This window comes from Castor canadensis, chromosome 8 (assembly GCF_047511655.1).
Source record: "Castor canadensis chromosome 8, mCasCan1.hap1v2, whole genome shotgun sequence".
Classification (NCBI taxonomy): domain Eukaryota; kingdom Metazoa; phylum Chordata; class Mammalia; order Rodentia; family Castoridae; genus Castor; species Castor canadensis.
Window position 1 is genome coordinate 8,598,676 of NC_133393.1, and position 18,403 is coordinate 8,617,078.

Sequence of the window (18,403 nt, forward strand, 5' to 3'; positions counted from 1 at the left end):
GCTGTAATAGTAACAGTGGGGAGCTCTTGCTATTCCTGAATGGACAATGTGAAGAAGCATTCCTACAACCCAGAGAGAAACTACAGAGATTAGAGTGTGGCATGGAGAGGAAGAGTATGCTGTCCTTAGGGTTTACAGGTATGGAGCATGAAGTCCTTAGGGTTTATAAGTGTGTTTACAGAGTCTCCAGTTAAGTACTTCCATTTGTTTATCATTGGCCATATCAGAGGTGTGCTTCTGGGGATGAATTCATTATTCTGCTGTTACAGAGACAATTCTCTTCTTCTCTTCTTCCTAATGAATTTGGGATAATGGATCTCATTACTTCCCCTCTTTCCCATGTTACTCAGAAGTCCATGCACTAAACATTTTAATGGAGGTCTTTGGTTGCTTTGTTCTTGTTTTATTTCTTTCCTAGCAATGGGACCATTCCTAGTGTTGCTGTTCCTGGTTGCTGTGCTGATTCCATCCTGTCTTCCAGATAGCGATGAGGTATGGTCAAGATTGAACAGCTTTTTAGAACAATTCAGGCAATGATGAGCTTCTAGATCAGTCTTCAAATGTGAAAGTTTTGGAATGCCTACAATATCACAAAGTATTCATTAGTAACTGAGGACAGTCAACACAAGTTTAGAACTGTGGTAACAAATATGGTAACCCCCAGACACCACAGTACTGAACATTGAATGTGTGATATATCTGAATCAAGGTGAGTGTAAGTTTAAAACATAGAGCAGATTTCAAATATGTGAAACAAATACCTCATAGCAACTTTGATATTGATAATAATGAAAATGTAATTCTGATATATTTTATGACAATGTTATCAATATTAGTTTTACATATTTTTTCAATGTAATCACCAAAAAATTTAAATTGTTTGAACTATATTTGTATTTAACAACATTGTTGCAGGCTGGTGTTGAAGATCCTTGCCTTAACTCGCCAAAGAATTGGCCAGTGAGGCAGTGAATTGACTCGCGAGACAACGAGGTCAGCACTCAAGTAGGATTTATTAGTGAGGAAGGAAAACCTGCCCTTAGAGGCAGACAGGGAGCCTGGAAAATCCATAGCTCCCTGTTGTTTACATAGAGGGGGTTTTTTATCAGGTCCTTTTTGTTGGGGAGGGGAGGTGCAGGAGTCAGGAGTGGAGTGGTCTCTTAACATATCACTGCAGGAACATATACAGAGTTCTACGAAAGCCTCCTGCTTATCAGCCTTGTGGCTTTTTGAGGCATCCCCTCAAAAAGGGGGCAGTGACTTGTGAAGCCACCTGTCCCTTTACAGGACATGGGGTCCACAGTGCTCTCATGGGGGATGGGGGCACTAGCTCATTTTTGTCTTCTGATCCCCCAGACCCAACAAATTCCCCCTCTGAAGCAAGCACCCAAATGCTGTTAGGGAAAATGGGCAATGTGTTGTCTAGCTGCTTCTTGCTAATAGTGGGGCAAAAGAGGGAAGAGAGGTACAGGGGCTCTCGTCTCAGCGGTTCACCCATGTGGTCTCCAGGGGACTCCAATAGAACTGGATGGAGTGTTCATGTGTAGACAGAGGTGAGTATTCCTTGACTAAGAGCTGGAATTTTATCTTTTGTACCTGTAGAGTTACAAACTTGGAAAGAGCATTTATTATACAAGGCCCAAACAGGAATATTAGAAGGAGCATAAAAACGGGACCAGCTAGAGGTAATACACAGGGAGTCCAGCTCCGTGTTGTTCCAGAAGGACCATGAAATGGCTAATTCCTGTCTCCTTTTTTGTAAAGTGTTCTCTTAATTGTCAGGCCTTGTCTCTGACTACCCCAGATTTATTAGTATAAAAGCAACACTCTTCATCTAGAAGAGGCATGCTCCACACTTTTCAGCAGTTCATAGGTTGAGTGCATGCCTGTTTTGGAGCACTACTGACACAAGTGAATCTCCTTGGTCTTGTATAGCCACTAAGGGTAGTGTAACCCACTCTACATCATCAGAGAATTCTTTTAAGTATGGACTGACGAGTCAATGGCCCCCGATGCCAGCACCTATTCCAGTGGGGATCCCCATGGATCCTAGTAGGGGAATAATTTGAATGGCCCTCTTTGATCAAGTGTAGGCTGCTATAGAGGAATGCGGAGAGATTTATTGTTAGGGATAATATTGATTTGTGGGGTTAGAAGGGCTAGAGTGTAGATTCCTCTCCAATCAGGAGGCAGCCAAGCATAGGCTGTAGTTCCACAAACAAAATAAGTTACAGGAAAGGGCAAACACTGAGGATGAAATGTTAGATCAGTTGTTAGCATTATTTTAACATAAAGCTCTTTAAGAATCTTCCCCAGAAGAAGATTCTCTTCCTAGGAATCTGGGTCCTAGGGACAGGCAAGACAGAGTTGCAGGGATTGTTGCACTGGCAAATTTCACATCCTCTGATAGTATCTTGGAGGGTATCTTTAAGTTTTTTCTCCTCAAATAATTGACTAGCCAACAAGAGAGTCTTATGTATCCCTAAGTGATAAGATTGGTGTAAGGTTTTGAGGAACTTCCATTGGCTACTTTGTGGAAAAAATACATTGTCCTCAGGAATTGTCCACCATCCCCTACAGTCAAGGTGAAACCCCTGCTCAGAGGCCTGTTGGACTTCAGTGGGCGAGTATTGAGGATGATTGGTGGAGAGAAGGGATTGTTCCCATTGAAGGGGGGTTGAACATAAGGTTTTTGGGCAGCCTCTTTTGCTGCCATGTCAGCTCTACTGTTTCCTTTAGTTATTTTGTCACCAGATCATCAGTGCCCAGGGCAATGAATTACTGACACCTGCTTTGGGAGTAGAGCTGCCTCTAGGAAATCTAGGATTGCTTGCGAGAGTTTAATGGGAGATCCTGTTGTAGTTAGTAATCCTTGCTCTTTCCAAAGAGCTGCATGGGCATGGAGAACCAGGAAGGCATATCTGTATAGATATTGATGCTCTTTCCCTAAGATGGTTGTAATGCCTTGGTAAAAGCAATCAACTCGGCCAACTGGGCACTAGTGGAAGGAGGTAGGGGCTCAGCCCATAGGGTCTGAGTGAGAGACACCACAGCTTCCCCCGCCCATCTAATTCCCTCTTGGACGGATGAGCTCCCATCTGTGAAGAAGGTGAGGTCAGGATCTAGAAGTGGCTGATCAAGGAAGTCAGGCCTAGCCAAAAAGCATTCAGCTAGTACTTCCTCACATGAGTGTGTGATTGGGCCCTCCTCTGTGGGGAGAAGGGATTCTGGATTTAAAACTGAACACACTCAGATGCTTATATCTGGACATTCTAAGAGTTGAGCCTGGTATTTGAACAGTCTATTATCTGACAGCCACAGTCCCCCTTTGGAGGTTAGGAGTCCTCCCAGATCATGAGGAGTTTATATGGGCAGGGGCTGGCTAAGAATTAGTTTCTGGGCTTCTGGGATTAAGAGACAGACTGCTGCCAAGGCTCTTTAGCATCCAGGCCATCCCTTGGCCACACTGTCTATTTCCTTACTCAGATGTCCCACTGGCTATGGGGTAGGCCCTTGGAGCTGAGTAAGTACCCCAAGGGCTAAGCCTACCTTTTCATATACATATAGTTGGAAACAGTCCTGAGTAGGGAAGCTCGGGGCTGGGGATAATTGGAGTGCCTATTTGAGAGTTTGGAAAGTCTTTCTACCCTCCGGTCCCATTCAAGATAAGACTGAGAGTTTTGTTGAGCCTCTTTAAGAAGTTGATGTAAGTCTGCATATCCCAGAATCCAAATACGACAGAACCTAGTGATCCCCAAAAAGCCTCATAGCTGGTGCAAGGTCTGGGGCAAGGGATACCCCAAAATTGGCTTAATCCATTCAGAGCTTAAGGAATTGGTTTGCCCTTCCAAGATCATGCCAAGGCAAGTAACCCAAGGAAGGCATACTTGGAATTTTTCTTTCAAGACCCTGTAGACTTGAGAGGCCAAAAATTTAAAAGGTATTCAGCCGCTCTGGAAAAAGAGGCTCAGTGGACCCACACAAGAGTAAGTCATCAACATACTGAAGAAGGGTGGTCCCTGGGTGTTGCTAGTCCAATAAGTATTTGATTATGGCTTGCCCAAAAAGGTGGGGGCTGTTTCTGAAGCCCTGAGGCAACACCATCCATGTCAGCTGTTGTGAGGGATTAGTGGGGTCCTCAGAGGCAAACAAGGGCTGGCTATCAGGATGTAAAGGGATGCAGAAGAAGGCATCCTTTAGATCTAGCACAGAGTAGTATTGAGCTTCTGGGGGTACTTGAGTCAATAGAGTATAGGGGTTGGGAACAATTGGATAAAGGGGAATGACAGCCTCATTAACAAGTCAGAGGTCCTGAACAAACCTCCATTTATTTGGCCCCTTACAGACAGCAAGAATATGGCTTGAGCATTCCACTAAAAGTCCCTCTTGTCTTAGGGAGTTAATAATGGACAATATATCCTGTCGCCCTTCAGGCTTTAGGGAATATTGTTTTTGATGGGGGAACTGGAGGGAGTCTTTTAGTTTTGTTTGTACAGTAAGAACAATTTTGGCTCAGCGACAAGAAGAAGATTGCTATGTGCCAAAAGTAAACAGGCTTCCTCCAAGATAGCATAAGGCATACCTGAATTTACCCCATGCTCAGTTTCAGCTTACAAGGAGGGAGCAGAAAAAACCCAGAACCAGAATTGCCATGAAGCCAAAATTGGTTAAGAGCTGTTGGTTTGATACCATGGCAGGAAAGTCCCTCAGGAAGACAGAAACAGAGAGAGAGAGAGAAAGAGAAACAGGGGGAGTGGCAAAGGGAAGTCCGATTTGAGCTAGTCCTCAGCAGGGGGTTACCCCCAGCAGGAGTATCCAGCAGGGTGTTGGAGACTCATGGTTGCATCTTAGGCAAACTCCTGCTGCTTTGGCACTCAACTGTACTGACCTTGTTCCAGGAGAAGTTTGTCCTTTCATGGTCTCCAGAAATGTTGCAGGCTGGGGTTGAAGATCCTTGCCTTTACTAGCCAAAGAATTGGCCAGTGAGGCAGTGAATTGACTCACAAGATGACAAGGTCACCACACAAGTAGGATTTATTGGCAAGGAGGAAAACCTGCCCTTAGAGGTGGACAGGGAGCCCAGAAAATCGGTAGCTCCCTGTTGTTTACATAGAGGGGAATTTTATTTGGTCCTTTTTGTTGGGGAGGGGAGTTAGGAGACAGGGGTGGAATGGCCTTTTGATATATCTTTGTAGAAACACACTCTGTTGGGGAGGGGAGGTGCAGGAGTCAGGAGTGGAGTGGTCTCTTAACATATCTCTGCAGGAACATATACAGAGTTCTACAAAAGCCTCCTGCTTATCAGCCTTGTGGTTTTTGAGGCATCCCCTCAAAAAGAGGGTAGTGCCTTGTGAAGCCACCTGTCCCTTTATAGGATATGGGATCCACAGTGCTCTCATGGGGGATGGGGGCATTGGCTCATTTTTGACTTCTGATCCCCCAGACCCAATAACACAGATATGTGCATTTACAGCTAATGAAATTCCTCCCAGTCTAAGAAAATATTATGATTGTCTTTTATTTAATCCATTTCAATGTGATACCCACAGACAATTAACATTATAGCTATATAATCTGAAATTTGCATTGCTTCTTCACATGCATTGCTGTATCTAATGTTCATAGATATTATGTGAGAAAATTATACCTGTTATTTGAGTTAAAGAATTTACAAAATTCTGGGGATATATCTCAAAGGCAGAGCACTTGCCTAGCATACATAAGACCATGGGTTCCATCCCCACCACTGCAAAAAAATAAACTTACTAAAGCTATTAACAGCATTTTCCATACTCATGCAGTAGGTATATATACATGCTCTGATTTTTGTAATATTCTCCTTTCTTAAGTAATCCTGGAATAGGCTCAGCCAACAACTTCAATGACCGAGTTTGTAGTGTCCATACAAGTAGTATTTGGCTACTGATTAGAAAGCCTCTCAGTGTTAGTTAGACGTATTTGGGGATTGCTGCCTATTCACAACCCTCTTTGGCTATCGGGCATAAGATACTATCCCAGATTTTGTCAGGATACCCATAAACTGAGATGGTCCCAACATTCTTTTTCTAGATCCCAGACACCATGTCAACTAAACATGCCTCCTAAAGTCTGTAATAAATTATGTCTCCTACCTTAATGCTTCTTTGCTGTGTCCTAACTGAGAGTGTATTAATAGTTCCTATTAGGTACCTCTGTCAGTATAAGATGCTGTCACTCATATATCTAGAAAAATCACATTAAGACCTCTTTTAAAATCAAAATTGACATTTGTGGCCTCAAGGAGTTTGTGATCTGAATTGCCATTTAATTACAACCCTATTGTCAAATCTCGAGTTTACAAATTTTCTGTTTAGAAGTTGTAGCTTTGAGCCAGGTGCCAGTGACTCACGCCTATAATAATAACTACTTGGGAGTCTGAGATAGGGAGAATCAGGATTCCAGGACAGCCTGGCACACACACACAAAAAAACCTTTACAAGACCTTATTTCAAAAAAAAAAAGCTGGCTGATTTGCATACATTTGTCATCCCAACTATGGTTGGAAGCTTAAACAGGAGGCTCACTGGTCCGGGATGGCCTAGGCAAAAAGTTAAGACCCTAGATCCAAAAGTAATCACAACCAAAATAGCTTGAGATGTAGTTCAAGTAGTAGAGCTCCTGCGTGTAAGTGCAAAGCCTTGAGTTTAAAACTTAGTATTGCAAAAAAACCAAAGTCATAGCTTTTACTCAGATTAAATAGTAATGAATTACCAAGTAATATTGGCTTAAACACTTCTACTTCTAAAAGCGGATCCCTTTTCCCTGCACTTATTCACTATTATATGTAAACTTCAAACACATGAAAATAACTTTAATTTTATTTCCCTTGAGGATCAAGATGTGGGTTCTCTGTCAACTCACCTACCTGAAATCCAGGAGGAGATCGTAGGGAAACACAATGAACTCAGGAAATCAGTATCTCCAAGTGCCAGCAACATGCTGAAGATGGTAAGAAGCAGCATGGCGAGCAAAGAGGTCTTCAGCCATCTCTCACTGGAGCAGGCACTCTCACTGGCACTTCTGGCTTGTGAACTTTAGCCTCTGTTTTGATATTTCAGTGGAGATGTATTATGGTCCAGGATTATATATGTTGTCCAGTTTAACAGTGATGAAATAACAGCAAACCCTTGGGCATCCAGTGAGAGGCCACCTTTTTTTATTCTGCCCAGTGCCTTCTTTCTCCTAATCTAGGATCATGAGACTCTCTTTAGAGTCAAGGCCATTTGGTGTAAACAGCCACTTAGTGCAGTACCAGTTAGTAGGAAGTAACTTTTCAACCCCATCTCCTGATCCATAGGCCACACATCTCCCAAAATTATTCAGTGAGAGAAAATAAATGGACAGGGAATTAAGAAAGCAGTCCTTACTCTTGGAAAAATAATCTCGATCCTTCCATATATTTAATAATATTTAGAGGAGGACAATTACTACGAATGTGTAGGTATGCCTCCTACACTATCAGAAATAACTACTAACTAATTTAGAATTTTCAGTACCTAGGGTAGACAAGCTATCTATATTTCTTTGACACAGGAAGAACATATTAAACTCTATTTGCTTCTGATGAGAAGTCAAAAGGTGCTGAACAGAAATTCTATAGCAATATAAGTCAACCTATCAACATGACTCTAAAGATTATACATCTCTGAGCCTCCAGTCAATAAGGGGTTATCTTCTTTTCTTTCCATCTTTTAGAGATGGACCAGTGAACCCTATGAGAACACCCAAAAGTGGGCAGAAAATTATGCACACAGTATCTCAGCATTCAGAAGGACAAGTATGTAAATTAATAAGCCTTAGTTGCCATAGGGCCTGTTTTGTTAAGTGAAGGAAAACTGTAAATCCATATTTTGCTCCTTGCTGTGTCTTTCAAGTCAAGTGTCTCTGTGGGCAGAAATTAATAATTTTTAATGAGGTCTCACTGTGTAGATCAAGCTGGCAAGGGTAATTGTTATGTATCTAGGCTGGCTAAATAGCTGGTTATCATCCTACCTCAGCCTCCGGGGTGCTGGAATTACAGGTGTGTACTACTGACTCTTTCTTCATTTTTGATAATGGCAAGTTTTAAACATTCTGCGTGCCTAACTTCCATATTACATTAGGCTAAAAATAACCTATGAAATATGACCTCTCATCAAAGAACATAAAAACAATGGCATAAAATATATAAATGAGATAATATATGTACTGAATTATCAAAAATGATATAAAGTCAGGACCAATTTGAAACCAATAGCTCATCTGCTTTGAAGGTAGGACATCATGGTGGTTTGTATTTTGATGTTATAATGATAATGAAATTATGAAGTCTTATTATTTCCATCCTGAATGGTTCATTTTTCATAGATATGAGCTGTGGAGAGAATGTCTATATGTAAGTCACTTCCCCACGTGGTCAAAGGCAATCCAAAGCTGGTATGATATCCAAAGCTTATATTTGGTTGGAATCCAGAATTAAGTCCTGTAACAGTTCAACATTACACTCAGGTAAGAAAAAGAACAAAATACTTTCTATCCTAAGTGTGCGCAAAGGAATGCTTCTCCAAATTTTGACTTATTTTAAGGTTAAATTTGGGGAAAAATCATTTTTATTTTCTTTTAGAGAAAATGTCTCATTATATAGCTTTAACCCGGGCTGTCTTCAAAATCTTAATCCTCCTGTCACAGCCTTCCAAGTGCAGGGACTACAGGCATGTACTATTCTCAGTCTGGAGATGAGGGAGATCTTGAGTGAATATTGAATAGTTTTGGTATTTGTTTGGGCATCTGGGTTGCCATTTATCAATAACCTATAAGATCCTGGTAAGGAAACATACTCTGTGTTTTTCTTTCATTTTTTATTAGCTTATTATAGTTGCACATGGGTACATTGTGGCATTTACATAAGTGCTTACAATTTATGTTAATTAGATTCACCCCCTCCATCTTTCTCTTTTAGCCCCCCCCCCTTAGAACAATTTCAGCAGGTTTCAATTTTAGATTGTTTCAATAATTTAAATATATCCGTGAAACATTAGGAAACAAAGACCCTCAATAACATCCCTTTTTTAGTTGTGCATTTCCTGCTCTTTATTTCTCGATATTACCTTCTTCTCTAACGTGCTCATGTCTTCACTTACAGGTGTGCAGGTTGTTTGGTATTCATCTTTCCTTACTGGATGTGGAGTGGCCTACTGTCCTGAGAAATCTTCGAAATACTTCATGGTTTGCCGCTATTGTCCTGCGTAAGTGTACGTCGTAGAGTTTACTGTTAATAGAGCCACATACAATTAACATTTTTTTAATCAAAAGAAAAGTTTATTTTATTTTTATTTTTTATTATTCATTTATTCACATGTGCATACATTGTTTGGGTCATTTCTCCCTCCTGCCCCCACCCTCCCCCACCCCTCCTCCCGACTCCCTTCCAGGCAGAACCTGTTCTGCACTTTTCTACAATTCCATTGAAGAGCAGAAATAAGCAATAATAAGAAAGACATAGCATTTTTTCTAGTTGAGATAAGGACAGCTATACAGAGAGATTCCTAGCATTGTTTTCATGGACAAATGTGTTACAACCCAGGTTGATTCATCTCTAACTGATCTTTACACTGGTTCCTGATCCCCTTCTCTGTTGACCTCTGTCTCTTTAAGGTTTCTGTATTAATTCCTCTGGAGTGTGGACATCAAATGCTTTCATGTTTTGGGTTTTCTGTCTAACCCCATACCTCCTGTATGTTCTCTCCCCTTGTCATGTAACCCAAGTCCTACAACATTGCTGTATTTGCCCTACATCTAAAGACTGCATATGAGGGAGAACATACGATTTTTGGTTTTCTGAGTCTGACTAACCTCACTCAGAATGATGTTCATTAACATTTTTAATTATCAAAAAATTAAACAATATATTTTGGGAAAGGAGATGGGGATTACATATTTAGAAATCTTTTCTGTAGTTGAACCAGATCCTCAGAAAGAGCACTTTCTTATTTCCACATATAATTTTCTGAAGCTCTTCTTTTAAGCCTAAAATCATTTGCTTTCCTTCTCAATAGCTATTCCCTGGACTTAGGGCTACCCCTTAGTACATGTAGTGTGCCATTGTTTAGATTTCTAGGGTCAGTTCTTGATAAGTTCACATCATAGAAAGTGAAGATTTGATGTTAGGTAAAGGGTAAAAGTGAGGTAGCAAATGGGGAATGATGCAGTTTGGTGAATCTAGCTGTTTCTCCTCAAATGTCCAGTTCATTCTTATATATAACTGCTACCTGATCCCTTTAAGAAATGATCAAATCTTGGACTTCAAAGGCTTCTAAAAAGATCTTTAATATAGTTCAAATAGTCCAGAAAAGGTAGCATTTTCAGTCTTTGCTTTTCAGAATTTACTGCAAAAATCTCTTAGACATTGTCCACTAAGATCTTGAATTATATTCAGAAACATATTCATTCCTCAAGCAATGTTGTTGAATTCTCACAAAAAAATCTGTGGATAGGATGAACATATATTCACAATTTTAGTTTTATTTTTTAAATGAATGAAAACTTTACCACAGGAGACAGAGACTCTGGTTGCCCTGGTTCAGTATTCAGGTTCCAAGATTATGGTGGAGGTATCAAGTGAATGGGTGATTTAGCCTCTTACTCCATATTGGTATCTGAATACACTTAGGAAATATTCATTTGCTTATTTAACATATTAAAATATTTAATAGATATCTATAACTGTATTTGGTGATGCTAACCTTAGTGTATAAATTAACCTGAGTTTTAATAAAATTGATATCTTTCTTTTCGTATTTCAGTGGTAATTATTTGAGCAGATATTATGTCCCTTATGATGAAGGAGAACCTTGTGCCAGTTGTCCTGATCACTGTGATGATGGATTATGCAGTAAGTTTGAAGTGTTTAAGTTAACTGAAGTAAAAAAACTGATGTCATTAGCTTTTACGAATAAGGACGTATTCTAAATAAACTCAACGTAAAGGATACCTTCATGCAAAAGCCAAAAAAATCACTTAAAGTTCAATTTTGACATTGCTCAGTATTGGTACACTGCTTTCAGTGAAAAGCCTGTATCACATCCAATCCAAAGAAACATCTGCAATCCAAGTTTACGTGTGACACCACTGAGCACACTGCAAGTTGGAATCTATGAAAATGTATCTATGACTATAACTAACTGTTACTAGAGATCAACTTTCTTCTCATTGAGGTAAGTGTGATTATATCAAAGTTTGCATTTTTTTAAAACAGAAACAAGGGCTGGGCATGTGGTTTAAGTGGTGGAGCCCCTGATTCGCACGTGTGAGGCCCACAGTTCAAATCCCAGAGTGCTCAAAAACAAAAGAGACACAGGGAAATCTAAAGATTGAAATGATAGAGTATAGTTCAGCCCATTGACTTACACCAAATATTACAATTCTTCATACACAAATTTGTTCCTCACAGTGCCTTCCTAAGCTCCTCCATAGAGCAGTTAGAATTACCAAATTTAATAGTCTCTCTTAGTTTTTCTGCAAGTAATTTTATGTATATTTTGTATGCCAAAATCAATTCTGTATATAGTTCAGAGAAACTCAAAAAATTCTAGCACAGAGAGAGAAAAGGAGCATTGCACACTGTCTCAGTCCCACTCTTATTGTGATTAGAAGTGCAAAGGGTAAGAATTGGCTGCCTGTCGTGGTGCACACTTGTGATCTCAGCACTTACAAGCCAGAGGCACGAGGTCAGCCTGGGCTACAGTGTGAGACCGTGCCTCAGACAAACAAACAAGCAAAACTACGTAGTTTTGTTGCAATGGGATATGGTGTTGAAAAAATTACAAACAATGCCATTGACTAATTCTCTGAGATTTTTCTTTCAAATGCAGTCAACTGACTGAATTGTATCATTCTTTCTGACTGAATTGTATGCTCATAATTCAGAATATTGATTATATTAAAGCCATAAACTAATGAGAAAACCAAGTGCTGACAACTGCTGAATGAATTTGCTAAGAAATCTGGAAATCTACCTTATTAATAATGAGTAGTGACATGAAAGATTTTAAACAGAAGAGGGAAGATATGAATTGTGTTTTATACAGACCTCTGGAAGAATGGGAATACAGTTCAATGGCTTAGCACCTGTCTAGAAGGTACAAGGTCCAGGGTTTGGGTCACAACACTGCAAGAAAACAACAGAGCTTATAAAAGTAGTATGAAGAAAAAGTGAAGAAAATCCATATAGGAGAAATGGTTTACAAAACAAGTGGCTGTCTTTACTGTATTAGTGCATAAATCATGAGAACAAATAGGTATGAGAGAGAAGAAAATAGAATTATACTTTTTGTTTCCTAGGTTTGTTGAGTGGTGATAAAAAACAAAGAAGAGGAGGCCAAGTATTGTATATGTACCTGTTGTCCTAGCTTCTTGAGAGGATGAAGCATGAGTTCAAGACCAGCCTGGACACCATCCACAAAACTTCAAACAAAATTTAGAGATAAACGTGTTCCATTGATTTCTGCATGTTGTTTTTCATTATTCGGTAATTGGGACTGCCGTTTTTTTCTAAGAGTGGGTAAACTGAATAGAGGAAAATTAGGATTGTCTGTCAAGGAAATGTCAAGTTTGTAGTTAGGATAATGAATTCAGGATGAGAATTTTTTACTTTGTGGTCACTAAGGGATATGCAAGTAAAAAATGTCCACAAATCATAGTGACTCTCTCCACTTTTTACAGTTCTACAGCTGTCTTCCTGTGAGAAAAAGAGGTGGCAGTAGAGTCTAGAAAAACCATGTGCAATATAATTTTCTGTAATGACAGAAATGCTCAGGGTTTTCACTGTCTTATTAAGTAGCCCCTAGATTCATTGGCTGTGGGTCACATAGGTGTAACTGGTGGTGGTGAGCATTTAAATTTTAATATGATAGCCTGATGGTGTGGCTCAGATGGTAGACACCTTTTTAGTAAGTGCTAAGGTCCTGAATTCAAACCACAGTACTACTGTATTCAGAACACAGTACTGCCAAAAAAAGAAAAAGAAGAGAAAGAAGCAAATAATAAAATTTTAATTTTAACTGTTTAATCTTAAACAAGCATATGACTAGTGGCTACCATTTTAGAGATGCAGTTCTAAAAGTTATCAAGTCATGAAATAGATACAATGTAGCAACCTGTTTGCTCAATCCCCTTCCTCCCATCCAAGTTGAATTTATTTTTGTGTCCCTGCTATGGAGGAAAGTGGTAATAAACTGATTAATTTGTTTCTTTTCTTTCAGCCAATAGTTGTGATTATGAAGATTCACATGCTATCTTTCATGTGTTGGCAGAACAAGGGTATTGGGGTAATGTAATCATCCATCCCAGATGCAAGCCCAGCTGCAATTGTTCACACAAATTTATGAAACACCCAATGTGCTTGAGCAGGGTTCTGTGGAGTAGGGCCCCATCATCTTCTAGATTTCACATGCACTATTGGGCAAACCATGGGCATGTTATCTACAAATTTGATTCAAAGCTATAAAGAATCTTATTCTTCTGAATCTGCTTCTCATTTTATAGAAATCATTATTGTATAAAGAATTGAAAAATAACAATATCCATGATAATTTCTTTGGATCTTAATATGTGAATTTTGTGATTTAAATTTCACAAATTTAATCAAATAGAGTGGTCTGTAGGTTGTATTTTCCTATGATAAATGTCACCAATACCCTAGATAGAAATTGAGATTTATGTACCCTGAACAAAATGGACTAAAAGAATATCACTGTCACATCAATCCTGGGCTGCTTTTCTAGCTACACGTAGTTAAATATCTCCAAAGTGCATGTACTCTCTTTAGTTCTTCTTCACCCATTCAGGTTTCTTCCGACTCATCTGGATCTCATCCCTATAATGAAGGTGAAAACATTGTTCTAAAAATAATCCTTTCTCTTGCAAATATCAATGAAGAATTTCAATTTTTCAAATTTTCAATCTTTATGAAGCACATATATCTTTAAAAATCATTCGGCATAATATATATATGCACTCTCTCCTCAAGAGGTTAGGATTCAGTTCCCTCCCTTTGCATCTACATGGAAGTTAGGAACTCACTTTCTTAAGCTACATGTGAAATGGGAATAATAGTCACTACATTGAGAAATTGTCAAATTCCATCATAACAAAGTCATCCAGACTGCAATCTCTTTTGAGGACATTTTATCTTTCTTTTTTGAAAAATCCTTGCAGCATAATTTCCTGTTTCTCTGTGACTGCATTGACGGTTTTGTCTCTTTAGGGAAAATGAGCCCTGCTTTAGCAGCACATCAATCTTCTCTTAGGATTTGTTTGAACTGGTGATAATTTGTTTTTAATGATGTAATATTACAATACTTATAATGTATGATTTACTAAATTGTAATAACATTAAAACTCCTGGCATTCAAACATGAGTGTGTCCTATTTGGTGCATAACTCAAATAATAATCAGGAACCAAGGTCTGTGGGAATTAGGCATGCAAAAGTCCTCAAGAATTACTAATATTTGTGAGTGAGCAACTTAGTGATTTAATTTTGGCCATTGTCACATGTGTTCTTTGTACCTCCTAGAATAATAGATTATTAAGAGAATGAATAACATGGAAAACTTTACTCAAAATTTATGCAATAGAACTATGTTATAGAGAAGTACAGATGAATGGATGGGGAGAAATAGAGAATTACATACACTTTAAAATGTGTATGTAAATTGGCTAATTTTTATAGCATACATTTGTATGAATTTCATTTGAAAAACCTAATTCTGTAGCCATAATTAGCAACACCATGAACAACAGGTGTTGGCGAGGATGCGGGGAAAAAGGAACCCTCTTACACTGTTGGTGGGAATGTAAACTAGTACAACCACTCTGGAAAAAAATTTAGAGGCTACTTAAAAAGCTAGACATTGATCTACCATTTGATCCAGCAATCCCACTCCTGGGGATATACCCAAAAGACTGTGACACAGGTTACTCCAGAGGCACCTGCACACCCATGTTTATTGTGGCACTATTCACAATAGCCAAGTTATGGAAACAGCCAAGATGCCCCACCACCGATGAATGGATTAAGAAAATGTGGTATCTATACACAATGAAATTTTATGCAGCCATGAAGAAGAATGAAATGTTATCATTCGCTGGTAAATGGATGGAATTGTAGAACATCATTCTGAGTGTGGTTAGCCTGGCCCAAAAGACCAAAAATCGTATGTTCTCCCCCATATGCGGACATTAGTTCAAGGGCAAACACAACAAGGGGATTGGACTTTGATCACATGATAAAAGCGAGAGCACAAAAGGGAGGGGTGAGGATAGGTAAGACACCTAAAAAATTAGCTAGCATTTGTTGCCCTTAACGCAGAGAAACTAAAGCAGATACCTTAAAAGCAGCTGAGGCCAATAGGAAAAGGGGACCAGGAACTAGAGAAAAGGTTAGATCAAGAAGAATTAACTTAGAAGGTAACACACACGCACAGGAAATTAATGTGAGTCAACTCCCTGTATAGCTATCCTTATCTCAACCAGCAAAAACCCTTGTTCCTTCCTATTATTGCTTATACTCTCTCTTCAACAAAAATAGAGATAAGGGCAGAATAGTTTCTGCTGGGTATTGAGGGGGTGGGGGGAGAGGGAGGGAGCGGAGTGGGTGGTAAGGAAGAGGGTGGGGGCAGGGGGGAGAAATGAACCAAGCCTTGTATGCACATATGAATAATAACACAAGAAAAACAAGAAAAACCTAATTCTGGACTCTTAAAAAGTTACACAGCCCTGCATTGACGTCTCTATTACAATGTAAGAACTTTTTTTGCTAGTACCAACAAGGACGTTTATCAATTCATGAACAACTAAACCACACTCTGAAGGTGATATTGGTTTATTTTCCATTCATAAAAATGATTAGTGATCCATGTAACTGCAGACTATTGCTCATTCCAGCACTATGACACTGCCTAAGTAAGTATAATGGAATGTATATTCTGACTTCCCTGTCAACAGAAAGGGGAAAAATGTTAAACTGTAATTTTGCAGTCTTCCACAGTAAATAGTAATAGGTTATCCCCATAATGTATCAGTTTTCAAGGGGTATTTAAATCATAATGATTAGCACACATTAATTATACAAATTAATTGCATTTACTGTGATACAACCACATGTGCATATATCCTACAATCATGTCACCTACCCTTCTTCTTCCACCACCATCACTTAACACTAGCACACCTCCCAGCCAGTCAGTCCCTAGACCATTTTTCTACTTCCAGTTCTTTTTTGGGTCCATACTGGTGTAGAACTCAGAGCCTTGGACTTGCTAGGCACCTGAGCTATGCCCCAGCACCCATTTTTGGGATAAGGTCTAGCTCACCTTGTCCAGGTTGGCCTTTGAAGCCATGATTATCCTGTCTCCATCTCCCAAGTAGCTGGAATTACAGGTTTTCACCACCATACCTAGCTTCTCTGTCTGGCTTATTTGAGTAAAATGATGGCCTCTAGTTCTATCCATTTTCCTACAAATGACAAAATTTCATTCTTTGTTCATGGCTGAAAATACTCCATTGTGTGTACCATATTTGCTTTATGCAATTATCTGTTAATAGGCACCTAGACTGATTCCTTACCTTGGCTTTTGTAACCCTGCTATAATAAAAATGTGTATGTAGGTATCTCTTATGTATGATGACTTCATTTCCTTTGGGTATATTCACAGGAATGGGATAATTGGATCATATGATAGCTTTTCCTTTAATTGTTTCAGGAACTTCCTTGCTGTGTTCAATTGGAGCTATACTAATTTCCATTCCCACCAACAGTGTATAAAGATAACTTTTTGTCCACATCCTCACCAGCATCCCAACCCAGGCCAGACCAAATTTCATTGCAATTCTGTTTTTCATTTCCCTGATGGCAAACACTATAGAGCATCTGTTCATATATTTATTGGTCATTTGTATTTCTTCTTTTGAAAAGTATTGTTCATTCAAATAACTTTCCCATTTTTAATTGGGTTATTGGAGTTTTTTGTTAAGTTGTTTTCAGTTCTTTAATTGGTTAAGCTTTTTTTTTTAGTTCTTTATATTCTCTGGATATTAGTTCTCTGTCAGATGAATAGCTGGATAGGAATTTCCCTTATCCCATAGGTAGTCTCTTTGTTCTGTTGATTGTTTCCTTTACTATGCAGAAACTTTTGATTTTGATGTCATCCATTTGTCAGTTCTTCCTTTTGTTTCCTGTGTTTTTGGAGTCCTGTACAGATGTAGTGCCTGTACCAGTATGAGGTGTTTGCCCTATGTTTTCCTCTAGTAGTTTTGAAGTTTCAGTCTCACATTCATTTTAAATAGATTTTTATAGGATGAGAAAAGGAGTCAAACTTCAGTCTTTTGCATGTCCATAGCTAGTTTTCCAGCATGATTTCTTTTTAAAATTCTTTTATTCATATATGCATGCAATGTTTGGGTCATTTTCCCCCTTCCCCTCACTCTCTCCCTCTCCCCCCATGCCCCTTCACTTCCAGGCAGAAACTGTTTTGCCTTTATCTCTAATTTTGTTGAAGAGCGAGTATAAACATTAATAAGGAGGACCAAGGATTTTGCTAGTTGAGATTAGAATAGAGAGATTCCTCACATTCCTTTCATGTACATATGTGTTACATTCTAAGTTGATTCTTCTCAAACTGAACTTTTCTCTAGTTCCTGATCCCCTTCTCCTAATGGCCTCTGTCACTTTGAAGTTTCTGCATTAGTTCCTTTTCTAGCATGATTTCTTGAAGATGCTGTTATTTTTCAGTGTATGTCTTTGGCACCCTTGTCAAGAATCCACTCATTGGAGATCTGTGGATTTTATTTCTGTGTCCTCTATTCTTTTTCATTTGTCTGCTTCTCTGTTTTTATGCCAATAAAACCCTGTTTTGGTTATTCTAGCTCTGTAATATGCCTTGAAATCAGTATAGTGACACCTCCAGCTTTGCTCTTTTTCATCAAAATTGCTTACACATAATTTTCACTTACATATAATTTGCATTCAGTTATTATTGAAATATATAAGCTTAATCTTGTCATTTTGTTAATTTTCTTCTAGTGTGTTTTTAATATTCATCTTTTTTGGTTTGCAGATGTACTATATTGATAATGTTTGATCCCTTTCTATTTCTGTACCTACTATATACAAAAACATATATATATATATATATTCTATATATAATTTTCGACTGAAATTTTTTATTTCACATTCTTTAGTGATGACATTTGTCTTTCTTGCACTTCTGTGGGTAGCTTTCCCTTGAACATCTGTTACAGGGCTAGTGTAGTGTTCACAAATACCCATTGTCTATGTTTATCTTTGAAGGTCTTTATTTCTTCTTTGATTCAGAAGGATAGCCTTG

General features: G+C 38.8%; 1 protein-coding gene across 1 annotated transcript; it reads left to right on the forward strand.

Moving 5' to 3' along the window:
* The first annotated feature begins 420 nt into the window (after positions 1–420).
* On the forward strand, positions 421–13,897 carry LOC109690984 (cysteine-rich secretory protein 3-like). The gene is made up of 6 exons (XM_074082845.1): positions 421–492; positions 6,871–7,066; positions 9,161–9,263; positions 10,821–10,909; positions 13,278–13,343; positions 13,863–13,897. Exons 1-6 carry the CDS (start codon positions 421–423, stop codon positions 13,895–13,897), a joined length of 561 nt encoding a protein of 186 aa, XP_073938946.1.
* The last annotated feature ends 4,506 nt before the right edge of the window (positions 13,898–18,403 follow it).